Raw genomic sequence first — 24,913 nt, 5'->3', positions numbered from 1 at the left:
TGGTCATCATGTCTTTGCCTTCCTTTATGATTTTATGACCCAAGTGCTTCCCTAAACACGACCATCGAGGTTTGCCTGGTTTATTATTTTCTATAAGTGGAATCAGATTCCACTGGCTTCTTCCTCTCATTGTAATCGCACTGTGGATAGAAGTAGTTTCTTTCCTTTTTATTGCTAAGTAGTGCGTGGTACAACTATATCACAATTGATTTATTCGCATTCCTGTTGATGGACACTGGGTTGTTTCTCACCTTCTAGCTATTAATAAAGTGAATAGAAATATCCTTACACATGTTTTCAGTGTACACATGTGGATCTGAGGCATAGACTGTGCATGTGATCAACTTTAGCAGATATTGCCAGTTTTCCAAAAATGGTTTCCCACCAGCATTGTTTAGTTTGTTGGCTCTATGAACTTGCTGACACTTGGCAGTGTCAATCCTTTAAAATTTCACCATTTTGGTGGGTGTTTAATGTTGTTTCCTTGTAGCTCTGCCTTGCATTTCTCTGATGGGTAATGAAGTGAAGGAGCTTTCATATGTATACCGGGTAATTGATTATCCTCCTTTGTGAAATGCCTACTGAGTCTTCTCTCATTTTTCCCTCTTTGGTTTTCTGCCTGTTCCTCATTGATTTGTAGGAGTTCTTTACATATCTGGATATACAGCCTTGTTTGGGTTCTAGGTATTGCACTTGTCTCTTCTTTTTTTTTTTTTTTTTGTAGAGACAGAGTCTCACTTTACTGCCCTCGGTAGAGTGCCGTGGCATCACATGGCTCACAGCAACCTCCAGCTCTTTGGCTTACGCGATTCTCCTGCCTCAGCCTCCCGAGCAGCTGGGACTACAGGCGCCCGCCACAACGCCCGGCTATTTTTTTGGTGCAGTTTGGCTGGGGCTGGGTTTGAACCCACCACCCTAGGTATATGGGGCCAGCGCCCTACTCACTGAGCCACAGGCGCCGCCTTGTCTCTTCTCATTCAATTTGCCTGTTTTGCAATCCCGAAGATTGTCTTTGGTGAATAAGACGACTTAGTTGTTTTTTTTTTTTTTTTGTTGTTGTTGTTGTTGCAGTTTTTGGCCAGGGCCGGGTTTGAACCGGCCACCTGCGGTATATGGGGTTGGTGGCCTACTCCTTTGAGCCACAGGTGCCACCCAAGACTACTTAGTTTTAATGTGTTCCAATTTATATTTTTCCATTATGGTTAGAGACCAGTGGGGAAATGAAATTATTTTCAATAAATGATATTGAGACAATTGGTTATTAATTTAAAAAATGAACCTTGGCCCTTAGATGAGACCATAATCAAAAATCAATTGTGTGTATATTGTAGATCTAATATAGAAGGCAAGACACGAACATTTCTAGAAGAAAAAAGTTGGTATAACAACCTCATGACCACAGAATAATAAAAATAACAGCACAGGAAAATTACTAAAATCATCTTTACAATATTGAATTGTCCAGTTAATGAGCACAACTTATCCTTCCATTTACTTGGATCTTCCTTAGTTCTGACTGTCAACAATGTCTTATACATTTCTTCATAGTAGTTTTATACATCTTTTATTAGATTCATTCTAATGTATTTGAAATTTTATGATGTGGCCATCACAACATCTTAGAAATCTAATTTTCAAATTGTCAGAAATGTCCCTGACTTTTTGGTTGCTGGATATGGCTTTGTATGTGGCAGCCTTCCTGTGTCCACCTATTTCTTTTACTAATTCATGTGTAGATTCTCTCTACACATAAAATAATATAATATGAAAACACTGACAATCTTAACTTCTTACTTTTTAATCAGTATACATTTTACTTGATTTTCCCCAGTATTTCTAATACAAACTTGTTAAATGATAAAGAGTATATTTGGTCTGTTCTCAATATCAAAGGAAAAGGTTTCAATATATTGCTATTAACCTTGTGATGGAGGGAGTAAGGACCTCCTTGCTTACCAAACATGGCAGGGTAAGGACTCTTTGATGTGCTTGTGACAGGAATTTGGGGAGGGCTTGGTATGGTGGTTCATCTTCCATTTATATGGCTTTAGGTGTGTCAGCTAGGGGTGTTGGCTAGGGGTGTGAATCTATGTAAGATCACTTTTTCATCCACGTATATGAAGCCTGAGTCCCTCAGCTTCTCATTCTTCTGGGTCTCTCCCTAGGGCTTGGATCTTCCCAGCACAGGAGACCACATATTTCCCTTCTAGATTTAAAATACTATGAGTTTGAACCCACAAGGTCACATAAATTGTAATTAAACATATCTATTTAATTAAAAACCAATTTATAACCTAAACTTTTGACAGACTGAATGTTGGTACCATAGAGTAAAGAAAAATAATAGATGCTTCCTTATATTTTGCGATAGCAGATGATTACTTTTGAGGTGAGATGCAGTTATCTGGGGTAGGAGTGAGAGTGGCAGGTGTAAGTGGGAGGTGAGGATGTGGGTGGAGGATGGTGTGTAGGTGATGTGCACCGAGAAAGTGAGGATGTAACCATGAGAGTGGGTGGACCACAGGAAGCTGATGGACCACAGGAAGCTGGCTGGGGAAAAAAAGAAGTCTTTGGCTTTAACTAATTAGAAGCAAGAAAAAACAACTCAAAGACCAGTGGAAAATCTTACAAGGAAGGCCTATAAAGGAATGGAAACAAAAAATAAGCACATATGTGAAGGAGGTGAAGGAGAGTGGCTGGCCAATTTCAAGAAACTTACTCTGTAATTTTTTTATTTCTCCTCAGGACGCTATACACAGGAAGATAGTATAACTAAAACAAAAAAAAAAAGTAAAAGAGAAAACACTTCCTGGAGAAATAAGAGCAAAATTTTCTTGCAGAAAACTTATACTGTTTGGAGTTTATGATTCCAATAGTTTCAAAAATGCTCTATTGAAATCAAAAGAATGTCAAATGAGGGAGTCAGAATGATGTTTTAAGTTTTTGTCTCAAGCTCATATTGTAGTTACATGTCTTTCCACTAGGTGTCTCTGCAGACATGTTGTGGTTGCAGAGAAAGCTGATCCAGTCCTAAAGGCGTTAGCTTGTGTGGATTTTGTCAACAAATATCTCAATTTTGGCAGGTATTTAAGAATGACTTTAATTTAATAGTTATCTTCAAAGAATACATAGGTGTATTTTAACCTACAACTCTCACTCTTGCTTTACACATTTGGAGACACTAACCCAGAATTGTCAGTAGATGTAAAATTTCGGGTCCCTGTGCCTGTCCATTAGGATTCTGATCAGGAACCAGCCCCACGTTCTTTATGAACAGAGCATCTGCTAGGATGTAAAATTTCAAACCAAGCTGTGTTTGCCTCTCCAGCATCTCTTTCTAAGAGCAATATTTTGCTCACCAGACCCTTCCAAACCTCCCAGTGGCAGCTGGTCTGTGACCAGTGAGTAGCCCTTTCAGCAGACACATTATAGCTGTGAGTCATGTTACTTCTTTTCTGAATTGTCCAAATTTGGTAAATAGCTTATCCCCTCTAACTTGTCCTTCATTTGTTTAAGGGTCAATGTAAGTCAATAGATTTTAGGCGCTTAATGTGTGTGTGTGGCCTGGAGCAACTGAAAGAATTCTTAGATGCATTTATTCTGCAAGAAACTAATGAGATCTACTGTTTGCAAAGAAGTTCAGTGCTAAGGAAATGTGGAAACGGCAAAGATCATTTTGAGATTTTTGAGACAGCATTGCCGATGACCAGAAGACCCTGGACTTGGAGCTTGAAGATCTGAATTCAGATGCTGCTTCTATAACTTGCCAGCTCTGTCTGCTGAGTCTGCCTGCTCCTTCTGTAAGTTTCTTCATCAGCATAAGTGTTATTACTTCACAGCATTGTTGTGAAGACTCTGATAATGATATTTAGCAATAATTTGACTGAATATCACTTTAATAGCCTCCAAGGGATGTCACTTTCTCATTGGTGAAGGCAGCCTTTTCCGTCATTCTGCACACAACTTTGGCTCCTCTGGTCTCTACCTTTCCTGAATAGCCCTTTGGAACTACCTTTGCGAAATCACAAGGCCCATTAAAGTTTAATTTTCTAATGAAAAACTAGCCAGACAAAGGAAGAATTTTGGCTGAAAATCCAGAGCAACAGGTGCAGGGGGCTGGCAGCTTTTATCATTGTTTTTCACTTTTTTGGCTGTGCTCCTGTTGTGGGACTAGGTGATGAGTCCTTGCAGTGTGGGGCATTGCTATTATGTTTGGTGTAAAGAGTTTATTGAGTGGAACTCTTTTCCGCAAAGTTGGACTAAAGTGACTGGCTGCTTTAAGGGCAGGCTACACACTGTCCAAATTTCACCAAGCAGAAAAACTATTTTCTAAAGAGAAAAAATATGATTGTTATTCATGGGGAGAAGTTGAGGGGTGCAAGTTGCAGAAAGGTAAGAGCCATCACTGGCTACTCCTGCCTGGCCCTGCTCTCACACTCCCAGGGGGGCAGGGAATGAGCTAGGAAGCAGGTGCAATACTTAGCGACCACTTGGTAGGAGCAGGGTGTGGCTGCGGAATTCACTGGAGTGGCCTAGTAACTGATGCCTTGCGGGGGCAAGGGACTACCAATGCTGCCTGTGGCCTCCTTATGGACCTGGTGTCCCTTTCTGTGTGATATAGCACCTTGAGGCCAGTACACACCTCTGAGATGACTCCTGGAGTTTCCCATCACAATCCCTTAAAATTGTACCTAAACATACAGCTCTTGCTGTTCTAACAGAATGACTGGCTCTTTGACATACCCTGGATCTTGATTTAGCCTACAAGGAGGCAGAGGTGAGGGTACATTCTATCTGCATTGGCAAAATTGAACACAGGCTGCCACAAGGGGTATGTGTGTGTGCCAGCGCGCACGCATATGTTGGTGTGTGTGTATGCAAATGTGCTTATGTAAATAAAATTGCCTATATAAATAAATTTGAATAGCTGAAAGTCAGCGTGAGGCCCTGTTTCAGAGAGCTGAAACATTGTTCTCCCAGGCAGACATGGAATTCAGGACAAGCCTGACAAAGTCAGCTCTGTAGAAACAAGTACTGTGGTCTCTGAGGCATTGGTGGAACCCGCATGCTGGAGAAGGAAGAGCACCTTAATTGGGGGCAACCAACATGGGGCGCTGGGTGGAGGAGAATAGGCTGGGATGTGGCCCACAGCAGGTCTCCGCCTGCCCCAACCTAAGGGCTTGCTGTGGGTGCAGACCATATGTAGAAATTTTTAGCTCTGGAGGCCACAGAGGGACAAGAGACCCTGGAGTTGGGACCCTGGATAAGGGACTCAAGGGACCTTGCAGTTTGCTACCTGGTTGTTACTAGGATAAAGAGGTCCCCTGGGAGCAAAGATTGACATTATTGGCTTGAAGAAGGTTTTTATCTCCCCTAAATTTGTGGATTTTGTGTGTCTGAGCCTTGATTTTCAGAGTTGACAGCTCGTGTGGGAATGCGTGAAGGGAAACTTGGGCAGAGGCCTGCCCGTCTCCTCAGATGGTGTGCGGCAGCATGTTTATGGTGTTGAAAATAAAGTAATTTTAGGCATCATAGTTTCTCTGTTTAAAAAAAGCTACGGTTCTTAAAACCATCTGGCAATTAATCCTCAAAGTGTAGAGAAAATAGAAGAGACATGTAATGAAATGACTGGAAAAGACAACAATAAAAATGAGAAAATAAATGAAAGCGAAAAGAAAGGACGAGACATTTCTAAAGCAGGTAGAAATGATTGGAATCAGAATGACAGCGTGACCTTAAATTAAAAAGAATAAAGCTTGAAATAATTTGTATAGAGCCATTTTCCCTTTCATACATTTCTTGGACAAAGTAATAACCTCTTATCCCCACCCCACCCCTATGATGTCACCTAACAGAGGCTCATAGTCACCCTGAATTTGTTTTTTTCTTTCCTGCCCTGCCCTGACAGGAATATCTCCAGCTAATTGGCAAAACCAATGGATTATTTCTTGTCTTTTGCTTTTATATATGAGCAAAGATGCATGTTCTTTTCTGCTTTCCACGGTATTGCTTCCATGGGTTGTCATTTAACAGAAGATGTTGATGTCACATGTATTATGTGCTGTGGATGACTAAGACTCCTGCCACAGAATGACCAACACCTTCTGTTTTGTTTTTAGCTCTTTGTGGATTAAGACTAATGCACTATGTTTGCCTGTGTTTATAGATCTTCTGTCAATCCATCTGCTGCTCTGATAATGTCAAATGTAGATGTTTTAATTTTAAAGGATGAATGAATAATGAATTAATCCATGCGTTTTAAACATTTTAGTTCAGAATGGTTTTGTTTTCCCTGAAGGTCTTGTGAAAAAGAGCATCAAACAGACCCATATCTTATTTCAAATTGGAAAATCATTTCTAAATTATAATAAAGCATCTTCTTTTTAAAGATGTTTCAAACATTAGGCATGATGCTTGTTTTGCTTCATGCCAAAGATTATAATGTCTGTTGGGGAATAACCAAGGTAGTTACTTTTGGATCAATTGAACGTATAAATCCCTTTAGCAAAAATTTTTTCTTAGATCTTAAAAAAACTTATCAATTAGACTAAATTATCAACAGAGCATTTGTTGCATATTGTCATTCCTGCTTTATTTATTGGTTTTTAAATGATATAGGACTAGAGTTTATATTTCTGTCTTAACCAATTTACCAAATGGTTTCTAAAATTGCTAGAATATACTTGGTTTAAGAAGCATGCATTTTGTTTGTGCCTAAAACAAAATGGAATGATTCTTCATTTGTGCATATGAAGGATAATCTCTTCTTTGAAATTAACTCTTATTCATTTGATGATGAAACCTGTTTTCTACTTTTAAGCCCCAGAGTTTATCAAGAATGCATTTTATTTTCATTTCACAAACTTGAAAAAATATTTATAATTTTATCTGTTTGGCAATGTGTCATATTGTGGTGTGTTAAGAAATTGTTCTTTAGGCTAGGTGCCCACAGCTCAGTGAGTGGGGTGCCAGCCACGAGGCTGGCGGGTTCCAGCCTGGCCCGGGCCAGCTAAACAATGACAATTGCAACCAAAAAATAGCCCAGAGTTGTGGCGGGCGCCTGTAGTCCCAGTTACTTGGGAGGCTGAGGCAAGAGAATCGCTTAAGCCTGAGTTGGAGGTTGCTGTGAGCTGTGACGCCATAGCACTCTACCGAGGGCAACACAATAAGATTCTGTCTCAAAAAAAAAAAAAAAAAAGAAATTGTTCTTTAAAGACATTAATTGTCTTAAATATACTACAGAAAACCATTCTCTTAAACTCTGAAACAAGACACCAAAAATGTTGCTGGGAGACCTGGCTAGGGAGTTTAATCACCCTTGAAGTGTGAAAGCTATTTTATTTGATGAAGCTGGGTATCACACTTGTTCAAACCCTCTAGTTGTGTTCTAATTCCATTAGGAAGAATAGTTTTGTAAAACAAGGTAATTTCTACCATTTTCCCAAAAATAAGACATACTCCGAAAATAAGACCTACTTACAGGAAAGATAAGTCGTCCCCTGAAAATAAGACCTAGTGCATCTTTGGGAGCACACCTTAAAATAAGATACTGTCTTATTTTTGGGGAAACAGGGTAGGTGATTACTCTCATTCTAGGTAATTGCCACCACTCACTGACTATGTACTATTTATTGCTAGAAATAGAGTTCAGACCATTCTATTCATATCAGTGATTTTTACATATGTAAATACAGATATATTTTATGCAAGTAAATAGAGGGGGATGGAGCAGCTTTTGAATGGCTTCTAAGTACAAGTATCACATGACGCTTTATCACAACTATTACTTTTAAAGATCAACAGACAATTCAAATAATTTTTAAGGAAAGTTTTGTTGAAAGCAAAGAACTGGAAATCTCTTGATTTACAAAGTTTTATTACCTTGTCATTATACTGTTATATATTTTAAAATTTCTGGTAACACAAAAATTCTTTATCAAGGCATATCCAATGACTACTATTTCTGCCTTCAACTCTTTTATTTATAGGCATTTTGTTTAAGCTGACATTTTTGGAAAGAGTTAAGAATACCAAAAAATCATTACTTTAGGACCTCTTTGCCAGCATAGTTACTTTTTCACAAACTACATTTACTGTATGGTTTAGATATATTTTCATTAAAACCTTGCAGAAATCTGTTTAGCTTATCCATATAGGGATACCATGTGCTTTGGTTAACCTGGTTGGGAGAACTAGTTCTCACTGTACAAACAATAATCAAATGTATTTATATGTGTCTCCATAACCACCATTTCACTTCCAATTGTTCCATACTTTATATTGAAGAGGAGAGATAAAAGTTGAGTTTAGATTATTTTGATGGTTCTTCCACCCCAAATTATCTTTGAATCATTTTGGTAAAATTTTAGGTTTAATACATGTTGAATAATTCAAGAAACAAAGTCCCAGTGCTCCAAAATGAACCCACCACTCACACGTAGCCTCCAAAAAGAAGCATCCTTCCTAAAACTTTCTCCCTTCCTACCTCCTTCCCCCAGGCCAGTGAGTGTGCATTATTTTTACCCAATCTGGCTGAAGGGTGTCTGACATCAGCATGGTTTCATTACCATATCCTGCAGATTGGAAAGGAGATTTTTCATGGGATATTCACAATGGCACTATTATGCTAAACAAAAACATGGAATGTATATATTTTTTGATGGAAATTCATCTATAGCTTATTGGTTTTATTGTTTGTATATGTAATTCATTTACTCCACAAATATCCATTGAATCACTCTCCATACCAGTGGTTATCAACCTGTGGGTCTCAATCCACAGGAACTGTATTAAAGGGCCATGGCATTAGGAAGGTTGAGAACCACTGCAAAAAAAGAAGGGGATGAGAACAGACGCAGTGCTGCCCCCAGTAAGAGTACACGTATCTTATAGTGAGGAATTAGATATTAAAGAACAAACTGCAAAATTAATCAATCATTACAAAGATGAGAACTTCTAGAGATAAAAGATAAGGTGATATGAGAATGTATAAAAGGAGACTGATTTCTCACAAGGAGCAGGGCAGATTTTCCTGACTAAGTGACAGTCTGCCAGAGAGTTAAAGAATTTCATGGCTTAGGCCATCTTGGGTGAGGACTATTGAGGAAAAACATACATCCAGTTTCTGAGATAGAGAGAAGTGTTTTTAAAAAATTTCAAAAAGCCAGTGAGTCGGGGAGATGGAGAAAAAGAAACATGGAATGATTCAAGAAAGGGGTGAAGAGGAGGCAGAGCCCACTGGTGCAAAATCTGTCTTATAGGAGATTTTCATGACTTTGATCTTTATATTAAGACCAATGGTTATTATATATGCACATAAGGGATTTAAAGACAGATGAATATTTAAAGACAGGTGTGCATTGAAAAACCCCACCATTATGGCCAGAGAGAAAGTGGGGACCTCAGCTAGGATGCCTGGCAGTGGTCAAAGAGAGAGGGGCTGGTGCTTTGGAATAGGATGATAGATAGCAATGGGTGCGGACAGTGTGGACACCTTTATGGCATAGTTAGGCTCGAAGGAGCTAGAATACGCACAGAAGGAAGATTCCTTAGGGTCCAAGAAAGGCCTAATATTAGCAGCCAGAGTAGTGCAGGTTCAACAAATCCCAGTGCTTAAAGAAGAATTAGAAGTGAATGTTTTCTCTTTGCCTCCCACCATCTCTTGCTAATTCTGTGCTTGTTTTATTTCTAGAAATCGGGCTGAGTGAAAGCTTTCAGAATTCTACTGAAGTAGAGTCATCTGAAGGTGTAGTCTATGAGTTAAAAATTTTATTTTAACAACTTTTGCCCAGTCTGTGCCCTTCACTGGGCGAGCTGCCAGGGCATAAAGACGACGGGGCTTGGCCACCACATTGAATGTGCACCTTGTACAACTAAGGAGACAGAAATGCCCACAGTATCAGATTACATTACCTTGGCCACTGTGGAGTCATTTATGAACCATGTCTTGTAGGAGAGCTGGAATGTACTGGGATGGTGAAGAGAACAGGCTCTGTAGTCTGGGTTGGAATTCTGATATGTTCACATGCCAGTGTCCTCACCCAAATTGCCTAAATTTCCTCACCTAAGAAGTGGGGCTAATTATCATACCTTATTCACAGAGCAACTCTGACGAGTACATATACATGCATGATGCATGTAAATTATCAATGTGCTTAGCATATACCAATTGATTAATAAATGTAATAAACTTAGGTGTTATATTATTAAAGGGAAGGGGCTGATCAGCCGTGTAAGTAGAGTCAGGAAAGGTTTCACAATGATGCTTTATATGTTAGTTTAAAACATACACATAGTTGATCTTTAATAAATACTTATGTAAGGAATGAGTATGTTTTATAGTAATTATAGTAAAATAATTTATTGAGAATTTATTACATGTTAGATCCTACGGTGAGCATTATAAAGATATTTCTTCATTCAATTACAACAGAATTTCTTCCTTAGGGTTAGCTCATCCTCAGTAATAGAAATACTATTATTTTTACCATTTCGCAGATAGGAGTCCTGAGGCCTCAGAATATCAGTTATGTGCCCAATTCGTAATTTGCCAAATTGAGATTTAGATCCAGCCTTGTCCAATCCAAAGCTTGTACTCATAACTTCTGCAATGTTTTTCCTTCTTTCATCAAAATGTTGCTGATTTCAAACTAGCTGTTGCTTATTATGTATTATCTTAATCATTGCATACTAAAAATACTTGCTGTAAGGAGTCAATAAAATATTTATACCATTTTGTTTGAACATTTTAATTCTACAAATGAATGCTTATTATAGAAAATAAATACAAAGGGGAATAAAAAGGTTATTCCAAGTATCATAGTTACTGTACACATTTCACTGAAAATACGTTCAGACTCCCCACTCCCTTTACTGCATTGATGTATGAGTGTGGATATGTGTAAGTTTATCTTTTTATTTTTTTACTTATTTTTTTTTGAAGAGACAGTGTCTGACTCTGTCTCTTAAAATCACTCTCAATGGTGGGATCATAGTTCACTGCAGCCTCAAGTGATCCTCCTGACTTAGCCTCTTGAGTAGTTAGTGCTATAGGTACACGCCACCATGTCAAACTAATATTTTTATTTTTTGTAGAGACAGGGGTATTATTATTTGCCCTGGCTGGCCTCAAATTCCTAGCCTCAAGAGATCCTCCCATCTTGGCCCCCCAAAGTGCTGGGATTACAAGCATGAGCCATTGTGTCTGGGCCCATTTTTAACCTACTTTTAAATTAGTGATATATTCTGAAACTCTTTTGATGTTTGGTAAGGTAGTGCTTAGCACAGTTCATGGTGCATATTAAAGGCTCACTGAATGTAGCTGCCAATGTGACTGTCTTCATTTTTGCCCTCCATCAAGTTGGTAATAATTTGACATTCCAACAGCATATGAAAATATTATTTTCAACGTATCTCCATTCCACCAGACTTGGCTTCTATCACTTAGTTTTTTATTTTTATTTTTGCAAATCTTGAAGACTAAACATGGAGTCATGGGGTTTTATTTTGCATTTATTTTAGCATTATTGAGGTTATACATTAGTCATTTGTATTTTTAACTGAATTTTCCTTCTTTTGTTCTTCTATTACTTTGCTTATTATTTTCTTACTGGTACATAATAACTGTATTATAGTTCTTCTATATTAAATGTATATTTCAGATATTTCCACCAGCTTGTAATTCAATTTTTTTATTAAGATTTTAGCAATTAAAATTAAGTAATTTTGTCAATGTGTTTATTGTGGGTTCTTTCTTTGCATTTTACAAATAAATGTCTTCTTCATACCTATGTATTATAATATAAATTTGGCATTTTTGACATTTGATGGGGGTATCCATTCTTCACAGGTTGGGGACTAGTGTAAGAAATGAATTAAAATGGGGCGTGTTATCTGCACCTGTGGTGTCGCAGCAAAATGATGAGAAGTTCTCTGCTTTGAGGAGAGTTTCAGTGGCTTTGGATCTTTAACAAGTTCTTGCTTGTCAAAGTCTGAAAACATGAAGGTTTTTCTCCTTTTGTTTTCATTTGCTTTTCTTGAAACCACAAGAGCGTCTTGTTTTTCAGGTACTCCACTACAAAGTCTGAGACATCAAAAGGGGCTCGTCTTGGTATTAAAGTTGGGACTTCTGAGGCCGGGGATCAGTTCCATTTTTGAAACTGGATAATAGCAAAGCATCAAATATTTCCACATCTTGCCTTGTTCATCAGGAAGAGGAAAATATTTCTCCTTCTCCAGAAATATGTACCTTGCAATGTTAAATGTGTAAGAATACTGACAAATGCACAGAAGAAATTCTGGATGATTTTATGAGCTCAATTTTATTTTATTATTTTATTTTTTATTTTATTATTATTATTTTTTTGAGACAGAATCTCAAGCTGTCACTCTGGGTAGAGTGCCGTGGTGTCACAGCTCACAGCAACCTCAAACTCTTGGGCTTAAGCGATTCTCTTGCCTCAGCCTCCCAAGTGGCTGGGACTACAGGCGCCCGCCACAATGCCTGGCTATTTTTTTTTTTTTTTTGGTTGCAGTTGTCATTGTTGTTTAGCTGGCCTGGGCCAGGTTCGAACCTGCCAGCCTCGGTGCATGTGGCTGGCACCATAACCACGGTGCTGCAGGCACTGAGCCACAAGCTCAATTTTAAACAGTTAGTTTATTAAGTTCTATAATAAAAAGCCTTTTAATGCATTGCTTTCATTGTGAAATTCATCAATCATAAGAGAAATATTTTCTGTTCCCACCCAACGAGATCTATGCTTTTACAACTGCTTTAATCTCATATTTAACTGAAGATCTTTTCTTTTCTAGCTGTTGTTTTACCATCTGACGTCATACATGGCTACTGATGGCAATGCTCTTGTAAGTACCCTTTGGATTACTGCAACCTTTAGATATCGTCCCTTTGATAAATGAATCAAATAATAGACAAGTTATTCCTAAGTATGGCTAGCTATTTATTGTCCCTCATTTTGTTAACCACAATAGCATCAAATTACCTTGTTAGATTTCAAGGATCTCATGGTCTCTAAGCATTTAAGACCTCTGGCTATTTGCTTGAAGATGAAGAAACATAACCATGAGGCCAGGCGTGGTGGTTCCTGCCTATTGTACCAGCACTCTGGGAGGTGGGGCAGGTGGATCGCTTGAGCTCAGGAGTTTGTGACCAGCCTGAGCAAGAGTGAGACCCCATCTCTAAAAAACAGCTGGGTGTTGTGGCAGGTGCCTATAATCCCAGCCACTCAGGAGGCTGAGGCAGGAGGATCACTTGAGCCCATGAGTCTGAGGTTGCTGTGAACTATGATGCCATGGTACTCTACCCAGGGCAACAGAGTGAGACTCTGTCTCAAAAAAACAAAAACCCCAAACCAAAAAGGAAATATAAAAGGAAATATAATTTATGTACAGCGTATTAAATAATTTAATACGCTGTACATAATTATCTCTGTTTTAAGAAGATGGTAGCTATTGTACCAGTGTAGCCTCTCATGCAAAGTCTATCATAAAAATTCTGTTAATTATGCTGAAAGTTTGCAATTTATTTTTAAAAAATGTATGGCCGTAAGTTTGCCTAAGGAAGGTATATAATTGAGCAGGAATATTATCACTATTATCTGACAAAACTTATGCAGAAGAAAATTAGAATGCTTATATGAATAACATGACATTTCTAATAGGAGGAGCTGTAGGATCAAGTGGTGTTGTATGACGTGCGTCTTTGGGAGAATTTAATGATCTCATAGTGGGTGCAAAGGATTGAGTTTTTAGAGTGGAGGGAAGAGGAGAATCAAAAGTTTTTTCGATGTGTTCTTTTTTTTTTAAGTAAAATATAGTACAGACTATCTGCCAAATCAAGAATGTGGACAATGATTTGGGATTTCCTGATGTCAATGACAAGATGTACAGTAACGCAGGCTGTGGTCATAGTGATGTAGAAACTGAGTTAGCTAGACACTTTTGAGAGGTCAGCTGATAAATCTCTGCTTGTTTTGCTAACATTTTTATATCCCAGAAGAAGAGAAGGCAATGAAAACATTTGAATTTTGTTGCTTATTATAAATAAGGAGGAAAAGTTTGTTAGTGATGAAAAATGTGAGACATTTTGAGACGGGACTGTAGAAACTGAAAATGAAAGCACAAATTATATCACAACGCTTGTAACCCCAGCACTCTGGGAGGCTGAGGCAGGTGGGTTGCTTGAGCTCTGGAGTTCAAGACCAGCTGGAGCAAGAACAAGACCCTGTCGTTAAAAAATAGCTGGACATTGTGGCGGGTGCCTGGGCATTGTGGCCGTCCCAGCTACTTAGGAGGCTGAGGCAAGAGGATCACTTGGACTCAAGAGTTTGATGTTGCTGGGGGCTATGACACTACGGCACTCTACCAGGGGCAACAGAGTGAGACTCTGTCTGAAAGAAAAAAAAAAAGTAAACACAAATTATAGTCAGTTACGTACGGTAGGAAGTTGGCCATCTAAAACTTAAGAGTAAAGTAAGATGTGATCTCTTGCACGTGAATGGTGGGTGTTTTTTGACAATAAAAATGTGAATAATTACAATGAAGATAAATAAGAGGAGCAACTAAGAGAATATAGTTGACCTTCAAACCACATGAGTTTGAAATGCACAGGTCCACTCAATACATAGATTTTATTTTTTCTCTAAATACGCTGAAAAATGTTTTTGAGATTTGTGACAATTGGAAAAAGCTCACAGATGAACTACATAACCTCTAAAACCTAAGAAAAAGTTGAGAATATCATGAATCTATAAAATATATGTAGATACTAATCCATATTATGTCATGCTACCATAAAATATACACAAATATTTTATAGAAAGTTAAAATTTATCAAAAATTTTGCACATAAACACAGACTGTACATGGTGCCGTTTGCAGATGGAAGAGATGTAAACTCATGTAAAGACATAGTATTAAATCATAACTGCATAAAATTGGTTATAGTACATACTGTACTGTTGTAATAAGTTTGTAGACACTTGCTGTGGTCTATTTGGTGAGCTTAAGTGTTGAGAGTACCCAACTATTCATATTTATTTAAAACTCCACCTGACACCAATCATCTCCCCAGAGGCAATGTCTGCCCAGTAAGTTGCATATTGTAGTAAACAGTGATTTCTCACAGATTTTGGGTATTTTTCACTGTGTCTAGCGTGAGACCGTAAACCTTCAATAACATTATAGGATCAATATGAAGAGCCACTAGTCATGCTGGAACTGCTTCCAAGAAGCAGACAAAAGTCATGACATTGGAAGAAAATGTCAAGTTGCTCGATATGTCCTGGAGATTGAGACCCGAAGCTGTGGTTCTCACCAATTTAAGATCAATGAATCCATTGTGAAGAAAGTAAAGGAAATTCATAAAACTGTGGCTGCAGCAACTTCAGCAGACACAACAAACTTGAACTTTTTCTAAAATATTTGCAGCTTTTATGTGGATGTAGGATTGTATAAGAAAGATGTACCTGTTGACTCTAATGTGATTTGAGAAAAAGCAAAGTCTTTATATGACACTTAAGGGCAAAGGGAAAGTAAAGGATGTGAAGCTGTAGAATTTAATGCCAGCAAAAGATGGTTTGAAAATCTTAGGAAAAGGTTTGGCTTAAAAAAAGTCAAAATAACAAAAGAAGTAGCTTCTGCCAAGCAATATGCTGCCGATGAGTTTCTCAGATGCCATTAGACCGGGCACTATGGCTCACACCTATAATCCTAGTGCTTTGGGAGGCTGAGGTGGTGGATTGCTTGAGCTCAGGAGTTCAAGACCAGCCTGAGAAAGAGTGAGACCCTCTCTCTACTGAAAATAGAAACAATCAGCTGGGTATAGTGGTGTACCCCTGTAGTCCTAGCAACTCAGGAGGCTGAGACAAGAAGATCAGCCTATGAGGAAAGGGTTGTGCTTAAGAGTTTGAGGTTGTTGTGAGCTATGACACCACTCTACCCAGGGCAACAGAGTAAGACTCTGTTGACAAAAAAAAAAAAAAAAAAAAAAAGGAAGCCATTACATTTAAGAAAGGATATCTGCCTGAATAGGTTTTTAATGTGTTTTAATGTAGATGAAGGTGGCTTACTCTGGTATATGGGGCCAGTGCCCTATTGCTTTGAGCCACAGGTGCCACCCAGCTCATGAAAATTTTTAAAAGGAAAAAAATACATGTGATTATATGCATGTGTGTTTGTGTTATATGGGACAAAGAAATAAAAAGGAAGAATTAAGATCGCCTGATCCTTGGGAAAGGTAATCCAATGTTTAACTCTTACATTGCTTCACCCTTTTCACTGAAAGAATGTAGTCTTCCATCTGGAAGAAGTTCATCATATATGGTTAAGAAGAAATGGAAATTAAGGTAATAAGAGAACACTTGAACACTTCAACCAAGTCATTCATTTAATTTTCACCCATTGCCTATCTTTATTTTATCATGCCTCAGGCATTACACCAGGTGGGAACTGGAGATTTAATTGACTTTAGACAAGTTAAAAATCTCTAAACCTTTAAGAAAAAAAGTATAATTTAGACATGGTGGTACACACCTATAGTCCCAGCTACTCAAGAGGTATGAGGATTGCTTGAGTCCAGGAGTTTGAGGCTACAGTAATCTGGTTGGGCAACAGAGTGAGACCCAGACTCTGTGAAAAAAAAATACATACACACACAGAGACACACAACCCTGAGTATTGGAATAAGATCACGGATGTGGTTACCAAAGGACTAACATACCATCTGTATCACTCCCAATCTAGAGCCATTACCTGCATAATAAATAACCTGGTTCCTCCTAGTCCTGAGCACACATGACTTCTATTCTTACTAGTGGGAACTCTGGCTATTTATACATCTTTCTCACTTCATGAGCCATCTCCACTCCTAGACTCAGTCAGCCGGCCCACCTCGTGCGTCTCTTTGCCTGCTATTTTCATCTCTCAGCTATCAGTGTCTGGGCGGCACTGCTGAACTTCTCTCATAAGCAATTCTTCCAGCAGTTACCCTACTTTATCTTTCCATTCAGAAAATTAGTTCAATTTTTTGCTGTCATTTGTTCTCTAAGTAAAATGTAGCACAGGAGACCTATTTTTATGCGAGGCAGTTTCAGTAGGTTTGACACATTTGACCTAATCACATCCTGCTTTACACTTCGTTTCCACTGAACTAACATTTATTGAGTTATCTGGGCTGAGTGCTCTGAGTTTTTGGTGCTGGGGTAGGAATGTTGAGAGCTCGCCGTCCTGTAGGGGAAGGAATATATACTTTACGGTATTTTTGTTGATCTTAATTTGATGGTTATCATTAAGGCTGGTATGGGAAATGGTGCTAAGAAAACTGCTTAGAACATAAAACTAAATTCTAAGTATTATACTATTCAAAAAGATTTTTTTTGTTTCCTGAAAGTATTCTCCTATTTATTTATTTTCTCTATACATAATACATGTGTTTATTTGGTTTCCACTTTTTGCCTTCACAAAATTAAAGAGGCTTAAAATTTAATAATAATAACAATGTTTGAGATAAGGACTACAAACAAAACCTTGTAAAGAATGAATGAAGATAAATATATTCAGAAAAGAAATGAGATGATTTCTGCAATGAAATATTGAGCAATAATAATAATGCAAAAAAAAGTGGTGACTGATGACTCCATACTGAACCTCAGAGTCAAAGCATTCTGTGATAGACATACTTTTATCCAACAATGTGAATGTTACCTTTTTGTTGTAGTTACCTTTTTATTTTTGCAATATTCTCTCTTTTAAATGAAACAGCAGAATTTTGAAAGGTAAGGTGTCCTATGGAACTGAAAGGATTAATTCATCAAGTTCTAAAGGTTCTATCTCTTAACTATTTCTCCATCTTCACAGTTACACAGCTCTTGCCTCTCCTGCTCCTTGCTGGGCTCTTGCCTCTGCTGGGGTCCCCTCCAATCCATTTGCCACACAACAGCCAGTGTGAATTTTCTTTTCTTTTCTTTTCTTTCTTTTTCTTTTTTTTGAGACAGAGCCTCAAGCTGTTGCCCTGGGTAGAGTGCCATGGCATTACAGCTCACAGCAACCTCTAAATCCTGGCTTAAGTGATTTTCTTTCTTTCTTTTTTTTTTTTGTAGCTAAATGTACCTTTATTTATAAAATATTCATTTTTTTTCTTTTTTTTTATTGTTGGGGATTCATTGAGGGTACAATAAGCCAGTTACACTGATTGCAATTGTTAGGTAAAGTCCCTCTTGCAATCATGTCTTGCCCCCATAAAGTGTGACACACACTAAGGCCCCACCCCCCGCCCTCCGTCCCTCTTTCTGCTTCCCCCCCATAACCATAATTGTCATTAATTGTCCTCATATCAAAATTGAGTACATAGGATTCATGCTTCTCCATTCTTGTGATGCTTTACTAAGAATAATGTCTTCCACTTCCATCCACGTTAATACGAAGGATGTAAAGTCTCCATTTTTTTTAATGGCTGAATAGTATTCCATGGTATACATATACCACAGCTTGTTAATCCATTCCTGGGTTGGTGGGCATTTAGGCTGTTTCCACATTTTGGCGATTGTAAATTGAGCTGCAATAAACAGTCTAGTACAAGTGTCCTTATGATAAAAGGAATTTTTTCCTTCTGGGTAGATGCCCAGTAATGGGATTGCAGGATCGAATGGGAGGTCTAGCTTGAGTGCTTTGAGGTTTCTCCATACTTCCTTCCAGAAAGGTTGTACTAGTTTGCAGTCCCACCGGCAGTGTAAAAGTGTTCCCTTCTCTCCACATCCACGCCAGCATCTGCAGTTTTGAGATTTTGTGATGTGGGCCATTCTCACTGGGGTTAGATGATATCTCAGGGTTGTTTTGATTTGCATTTCTCTAATATATAGAGATGATGAACATTTTTTCATGTGTTTGTTAGCCATTCGTCTGTCGTCTTTAGAGAAAGTTCTATTCATGTCTCTTGCCCATTGATATAAGGGATTGTTGGCTTTTTTCATGTGGATTAATTTGAGTTCTCTATAGATCCTGGTTATCAAGCTTTTGTCTGATTGAAAATATGCAAATATCCTTTCCCATTGTGTAGGTTGTCTCTTTGCTTTGGTTATTCTCTCCTTAGCTGTACAGAAGCTTTTCAGTTTAATGAAGTCCCATTTGTTTATTTTTGTTGTTGTTGCAATTGCCATGGCAGTCTTCTTCATGAAGTCTTCCCCCAGGCCAATATCTTCCAGTGTTTTTCTTATGCTTTCTTGGAGGATTTTTATTGTTTCATGCCTTAAATTTAAGTCCTTTATCCATCTTGAATCAATTTTTGTGAATGGGGAAAGGTGTGGGTCCGGTTTCAGTCTTTTACATGTAGACATCCAATTCTCCCAACACCATTTATTGAATAGGGAGTCTTTCCCCCAAGGTAAGTTCTTGTTTGATTTATCGAAGATTAGGTGGTTGTAAGATGTTAGTTTCATTTCTTGGTGTTCAATTCGATTTCAAGTGTCTATGTCTCTGTTTTTGTGCCAGTACCATGCTGTCTTGAGCACTATGGCTTTGTAGTACAGACTAAAATCTGGTATGCTGATGCCCCCAGCTTTATTTTTGTTACTAAGAACTGCCTTAGCTATACGGGGTTTTTTCCGGTTCCATACAAAACGCAGAATCATTTTTTCCAAATCTTGAAAGTACGATGTAGGTACTTTGATAGGAATGGCATTGAATAGGTAGATTGCTTTGGGAAGTATAGACATTTTAACAATGTTGATTCTTCCCATCCATGAGCATGGTATGTTCTTCCATTTGTTAATATCTTCTGCTATTTCCTTTCTGAGGAGTTCATAGTTTTCTTTATAGAGGTCCTTCACCTCCTTTGTTAGGTATATTCCTAGGTATTTCATTTTCTTTGAAACTATGGTGAAGGGAGTTGTGTCCTTAATTAGCTTCTCATCTTGACTGTTATTGGTATATACAAAGGCTCATTGATTTTATATCCTGAAACATTACTGTATTTTTTGATGACTTCTAGGAGTCTTGTGGTTGAGTCTTTGGGGTTCTCTAGGTATAAGATCATGTCGTCAGCAAAGAGGGAGAGTTTGACCTCCTCTGCTCCCATGTGGATTCCCTTTATTTCCTTGTCTTGCCTAATTGTATTGGCTAGAACTTCCAGCACTATGTTGAATAGTAAAGGTGACAGAGGACAACCTTGTCTGGTTCCAGTTCTAAGAGGAAAAGCTTTCAGTTTTACTCCATTCAGTAAAATATTGGCTGTGGGTTTGTCATAGATAGCTTCAGTCAGTTTTAGAAATGTGCCACCTATGCCTATACTCTTCAGTGTTCTAATTAGAAAAGGATGCTGGATTTTATCAAATGCTTTTTCTGCATCTATTGAGAGGATCATGTGATCTTTATTTTTGCCTCTGTTAATATGGTGGATAACGTTTATGGACTTGCGTATGTTAAACCAGACTTGCATCCCTGGGATGAAGCCTACTTGATCATGATGAATGACTTTTTTAATGATAAGCTGTAATCTATTGGCTAGGATTTTGTTGAGAATTTTTCCATCTATATTCATGAGTGAGATTGGTCTGAAATTCTCCTTTTTGTTTGGGTCTTTTCCTGGTTTTGGTATCAGGGTGATGTTTGCTTCATAGAATTTGTTGGGGAAGATTCCTTCTTCCTCAGTTTTTTGGAATAATTTCTGCAGTACAGGAATAAGCTCTTCCTTGAAGGTTTGGTAGAATTCTGGAGTGAAGCCATCTGGACCAGGGCATTTTTTAGTTGGAAGCTTTTTTATTGTTTCTTTGATCTCAGTGCTTGAAATTGGTCTGTTCAGGAGGTCTATTTCTTCCTGGCTAAGTCTAGGGAGAGGGTGTGATTCCAAATATTGATCCATTTCCTTCACATTGTCAAATTTCTGGGCATAGAGTTTCTGGTAGTATTCAGAGATGATCTCTTGTATCTCTGTGGGATCAGTTGTTATTTCCCCTTTATCGTTTCTGATTGAGGTTACTAGAGATTTAACTTTTCTATTTCTAGTTAGTCTGGCCAATGGTTTATCTATTTTATTTATTTTTTCAAAAAACCAACTCCTTGTTTCATTAATTTTCTGAATGATTCTTTTGTTTTCAATTTCATTGATCTCTGATTTGATTTTGGATATTTCTTTTCTTCTACTGAGTTTAGGCTTAGATTGTTCTTCTTTTTCCAATTCCATAAGATCTCTTGTGAGATTGTTGATGTGCTCTCTTTCTGTTTTTCGAATGTAGGCATCTAAAGCGATGAATTTTCCTCTCAAAACTGCTTTTGCAGTATCCCACAGGTTTTGGTAGCTTGTGTCTTCATTGTTGTTATGCTCAAGGAAGTTAATGATCTCCTGTTTTATTTCTTCCTGCACCCATCTGTTGTTCAACAGAAGATTGTTTAATTTCCATGCCTTTGGGTGGGGTCGAGCATTTTTGTTAGAGTTGAGTTCCACCTTTAGTGCCTTATGGTCTGAGAAGATACAAGGTAAAATTTCAATTCTTTTGATTCTGTTGATATTTGTTTTGTGTCCCAGGATATGATCAATTTTGGAGAATGTTCCATGGGGTGATGAGAAGAATGTATATTCTTTATCTTTGGAATGGAGTGTTCTATATTCGTCTATCAAGCATAGTTGTTCTAGGGTCTCATTTAAATCTCTTATATCTTTGTTTAATTTCTGTTTAGAGGATCTGTCCAGCTCTGTAAGAGGTGTGTTAAAGTCCCCTGTTATGATGGTATTATCAGATATCGTATTGCTCAGACTGAGTAAGGTCTGCTTCAAGAATCTGGGAGCATTTAAATTGGGTGCATAAATATTTAGAATTGAAATGTCTTCTTGTTGTAGTTTTCCCTTGACCAATATAAAGTGACCATCTTTGTCTTTTTTGACTTTAGTTGCTTTAAATCCACATGTATCTGAAAATAAGATTGCAACTCCTCTTTTCTTCTGAATTCCATTTGCCTGAAAAATTGTCTTCCAACCCTTGACTCGGAGCTTTAATTTGTCTTTTGAAGCCAGGTGTGTTTCTTGCAGATAGCAAATGGATGGCTTGTATTTTTTAATCCAGTCAGCCAATCTATGTCTCTTCAGTGGGGAATTCAAGCCATTAACATTTATTGAGATAATTGATAAATGTGGTAGTATTCTATTCGTCTTATTTGGTGAGAGTCCATTGCTTAGTTTTATCTTTTGCATCAGTGTGGAGGTTAGGTTCTGTCCTTGGATTTCTGAGTTCTTACTTTGCTGCTGATACATTGTGGTGGTCAGTGTGCAAAACAGGTTGAAATATTTCCTGTAGAGCTGGTCTTGTTGTGGCGAATTTCCTCAATGTTTGTATATCCGTAAATGATTTGATTTCTCCGTCAATTTTGAAGCTTAGCTTAGCAGGGTACAGAATTCTGGGCTGGAAATTGTTCTGTTTAAGTAGATTAAAGGTAGATGACCATTGTCTTCTTGCTTGGAAAGTTTCATTAGAGAAGTCTGCGGTCACTCTGATGGATTTGCCCCTGTAGGTCAACTGGCGCTTACTCCTGGCAGCTTGCAGAATCTTTTCTTTTGTCTTGACTTTGGACAGGTTGATCACAATGTGTCTTGGAGAAGCTCGGTTAGAGTTGAGGCGACCTGGGGTCCGATAGCCCTCTGAAAGCAGTGTGTCAGAATCTTTGGTGATGTTTGGGAAATTTTCTTTTATAATATTCTCTAGTATGGCTTCCATTCCTCTGGGGCATTCTTCTTCCCCTTCTGGAATTCCTATAACTCGTATGTTGGAACGCTTCATAAAGTCCCATAATTCTGACAGTGAACGTTCTGCTTTCTCTCTCTTCTTTTCTGCCTCTTTTACTGTCTGAGTTATCTCAAGAACTTTGTCTTCTACCTCTGAAATTCTTTCTTCTGCATGGTCTAACCTGTTGCTGATACTTTCCATTGCATCTTTAAGTTCCCTGATTGACTGTTTCATTTCCTTCAGCTCTGCTATATCCTTTTTATATTCTTCATATCGTTCATCTCTGATTTGATTCTGTTTTTGGATTTCCTTTTGGTTATTTTCCACCTTATTAGCAGTTTCCTTCATTGTTTCCATCATTTCTTTCATTGTTTTCAACATGTGTATTCTAAATTCCCTTTCTGTCATTCCTAACTTTTCTGTATAGGTGGAATCCTCTGCAGTAGCTACCTCATGGTCCCTTGGCGGGGTTGTTCTGGACTGGTTCTTCATGTTGCCTGGAGTTTTCTGCTGATTCTTCCTCATGAGTGATTTCTTTTATCTGTTTCCTTGCCCTAATTTTCCTTTCACTTCCTCTTACTCTTTAAGTTCTTGTGCCTGTGGACTAAGGGTTACAGGACCAGAAGGGTGAGAAGGTTGAAGAGCTAAAAAGGGATGAAAGAAAGGAGGACCGAGTGATAAGAAAAATAAGAAAGATAGAGAAAGGAGAGGGGGTGGGGATAAGGAATATTGACAAAAAGAAGAGAGGCACAGCAAGAGGGAGACAGGGCAATATATGTGTACAGTAGGGTACTTTGACACAACCTTAAAAAACCCCACCTTCTGGGAGTGCCCAGTTGGGTGGTTCCCTTGAGGTCAGCAGCTCTTTGCTAACCTGATCAGACACAGTACCCCACCTCCACCAAGTAGGGAGGAAAGACAAAAATGCTATAAATCAAACCAAAACAAGCAAACAGAAAACTTTACGGGGATAAAATTGGGTGAAAAACCAAATGATAGCGGTAGAAACACTAGCAAAAATGAGGTTCTAGTTATTGAAAAAGGCAGCAATGGGAAATTATAATTAAACTATAAAAATTGAGAAAGAAAAAGGGATCTGTATGGAAAAGATTGAAATTAAAAAACAAAAGAACATCAACAACGTCAAAATAAACAAACAAACAAAAAAACAACCAAACAAAAAAAAAGAAAAAAATACACAACCAAAAACAAAGCAGTTTGTATATGTTATTGAATATTGTCTGGGCAACACGTGGTCTTCTGGGGTATGAGATGTTAGTCACAGTTCTGATATGACTGGAGGCTGCTGATTTCTCAAACCCCAGCAGGTAGACACCCTAAATCTCTCTTCAGCCCACTTAAAAGGCACTTTGAACTTGTAAACTTGCTGAGCAGAAGCTTTCCCAGCTTTCTCGCTGGAATCACTGCTGAAGTGGCTATCCACTTACCCAGTGTGCCAAAACCGGTCTCACTCTGCCCCTGAGGGTTAGGGCTGCAAGGCGGCTCAGACCCCACCCTTAGGCTACTTGGTTGCTGGGTTACCAGTTCCCACCCATTTCTAGCTCTGCGACCCTGAGGGCGGAGCTTGCCGGGGCAGATCACTGACAATGGTTCCGTGTGACCCACCACCAATATTAGCTCCATCTGGGTCAGCGGCTCAGACTGGGGCCCTAGACAACGGCCAAAGTTCTCCGCACTCCCGCTCAGGCCTTCCCCAAGGCAGTTCAATTCAGTGCCAAGTCCAAGGACATCAAAACAGTTCACAGGTAAGGCCTTTCTGGCTTGCAGTCTCGCTGCTACTGAACTTACAGTTGTGGGCGGGTTTAGACGGATTGAACACACATGACCACTTGCCGGTTTTCCACTGTTTTAGTCCTCCTCTTGGGGTCCAGAAGTCTCTTGCTGACTCCCTGTATCCTCATAGGAGTGATGATAGGCAGTTCCCACCAGCCAGAGACGCCTGGAGTCCTATCTCCCCAGACTCACGGTGCCCAGATGCAAGGAAGCTGTTACTCGGCTGCCATCTTTCTCCGCCTCCTTTGAAAGGCACTACCCAGAAATCTCAGGAAAACCTTTTCTGATAAGCTCTCAGGTGTAAGAAAGGTAGTCAGGTCATTTCTGCTGGGTCGTCCACGATAGTGAGGCTTTTCTTCAGTTATCTATCAAGGTTCCACAGTCAGATAGGGACA

At 38.6% G+C, this 24,913-nt stretch overlaps 1 protein-coding gene across 1 annotated transcript in view; it reads left to right on the top strand.

Annotated features, from left to right (window-relative positions):
• Positions 1–24,913, top strand: part of IPCEF1 (interaction protein for cytohesin exchange factors 1) — a 181,770-nt gene that overhangs the window by 55,081 nt on the left and 101,776 nt on the right. The window contains exon 4 of the mRNA XM_053591327.1: positions 12,811–12,861. Within this exon, the coding sequence (XP_053447302.1) occupies positions 12,811–12,861 (51 nt within the window). The remainder of the gene's footprint in view (positions 1–12,810; positions 12,862–24,913) is intronic.

Source organism: Nycticebus coucang, chromosome 5 (assembly GCF_027406575.1).
Source record: "Nycticebus coucang isolate mNycCou1 chromosome 5, mNycCou1.pri, whole genome shotgun sequence".
Lineage (NCBI taxonomy): Eukaryota > Metazoa > Chordata > Mammalia > Primates > Lorisidae > Nycticebus > Nycticebus coucang.
This window is presented reverse-complemented; position numbering and strand designations above follow the sequence as displayed.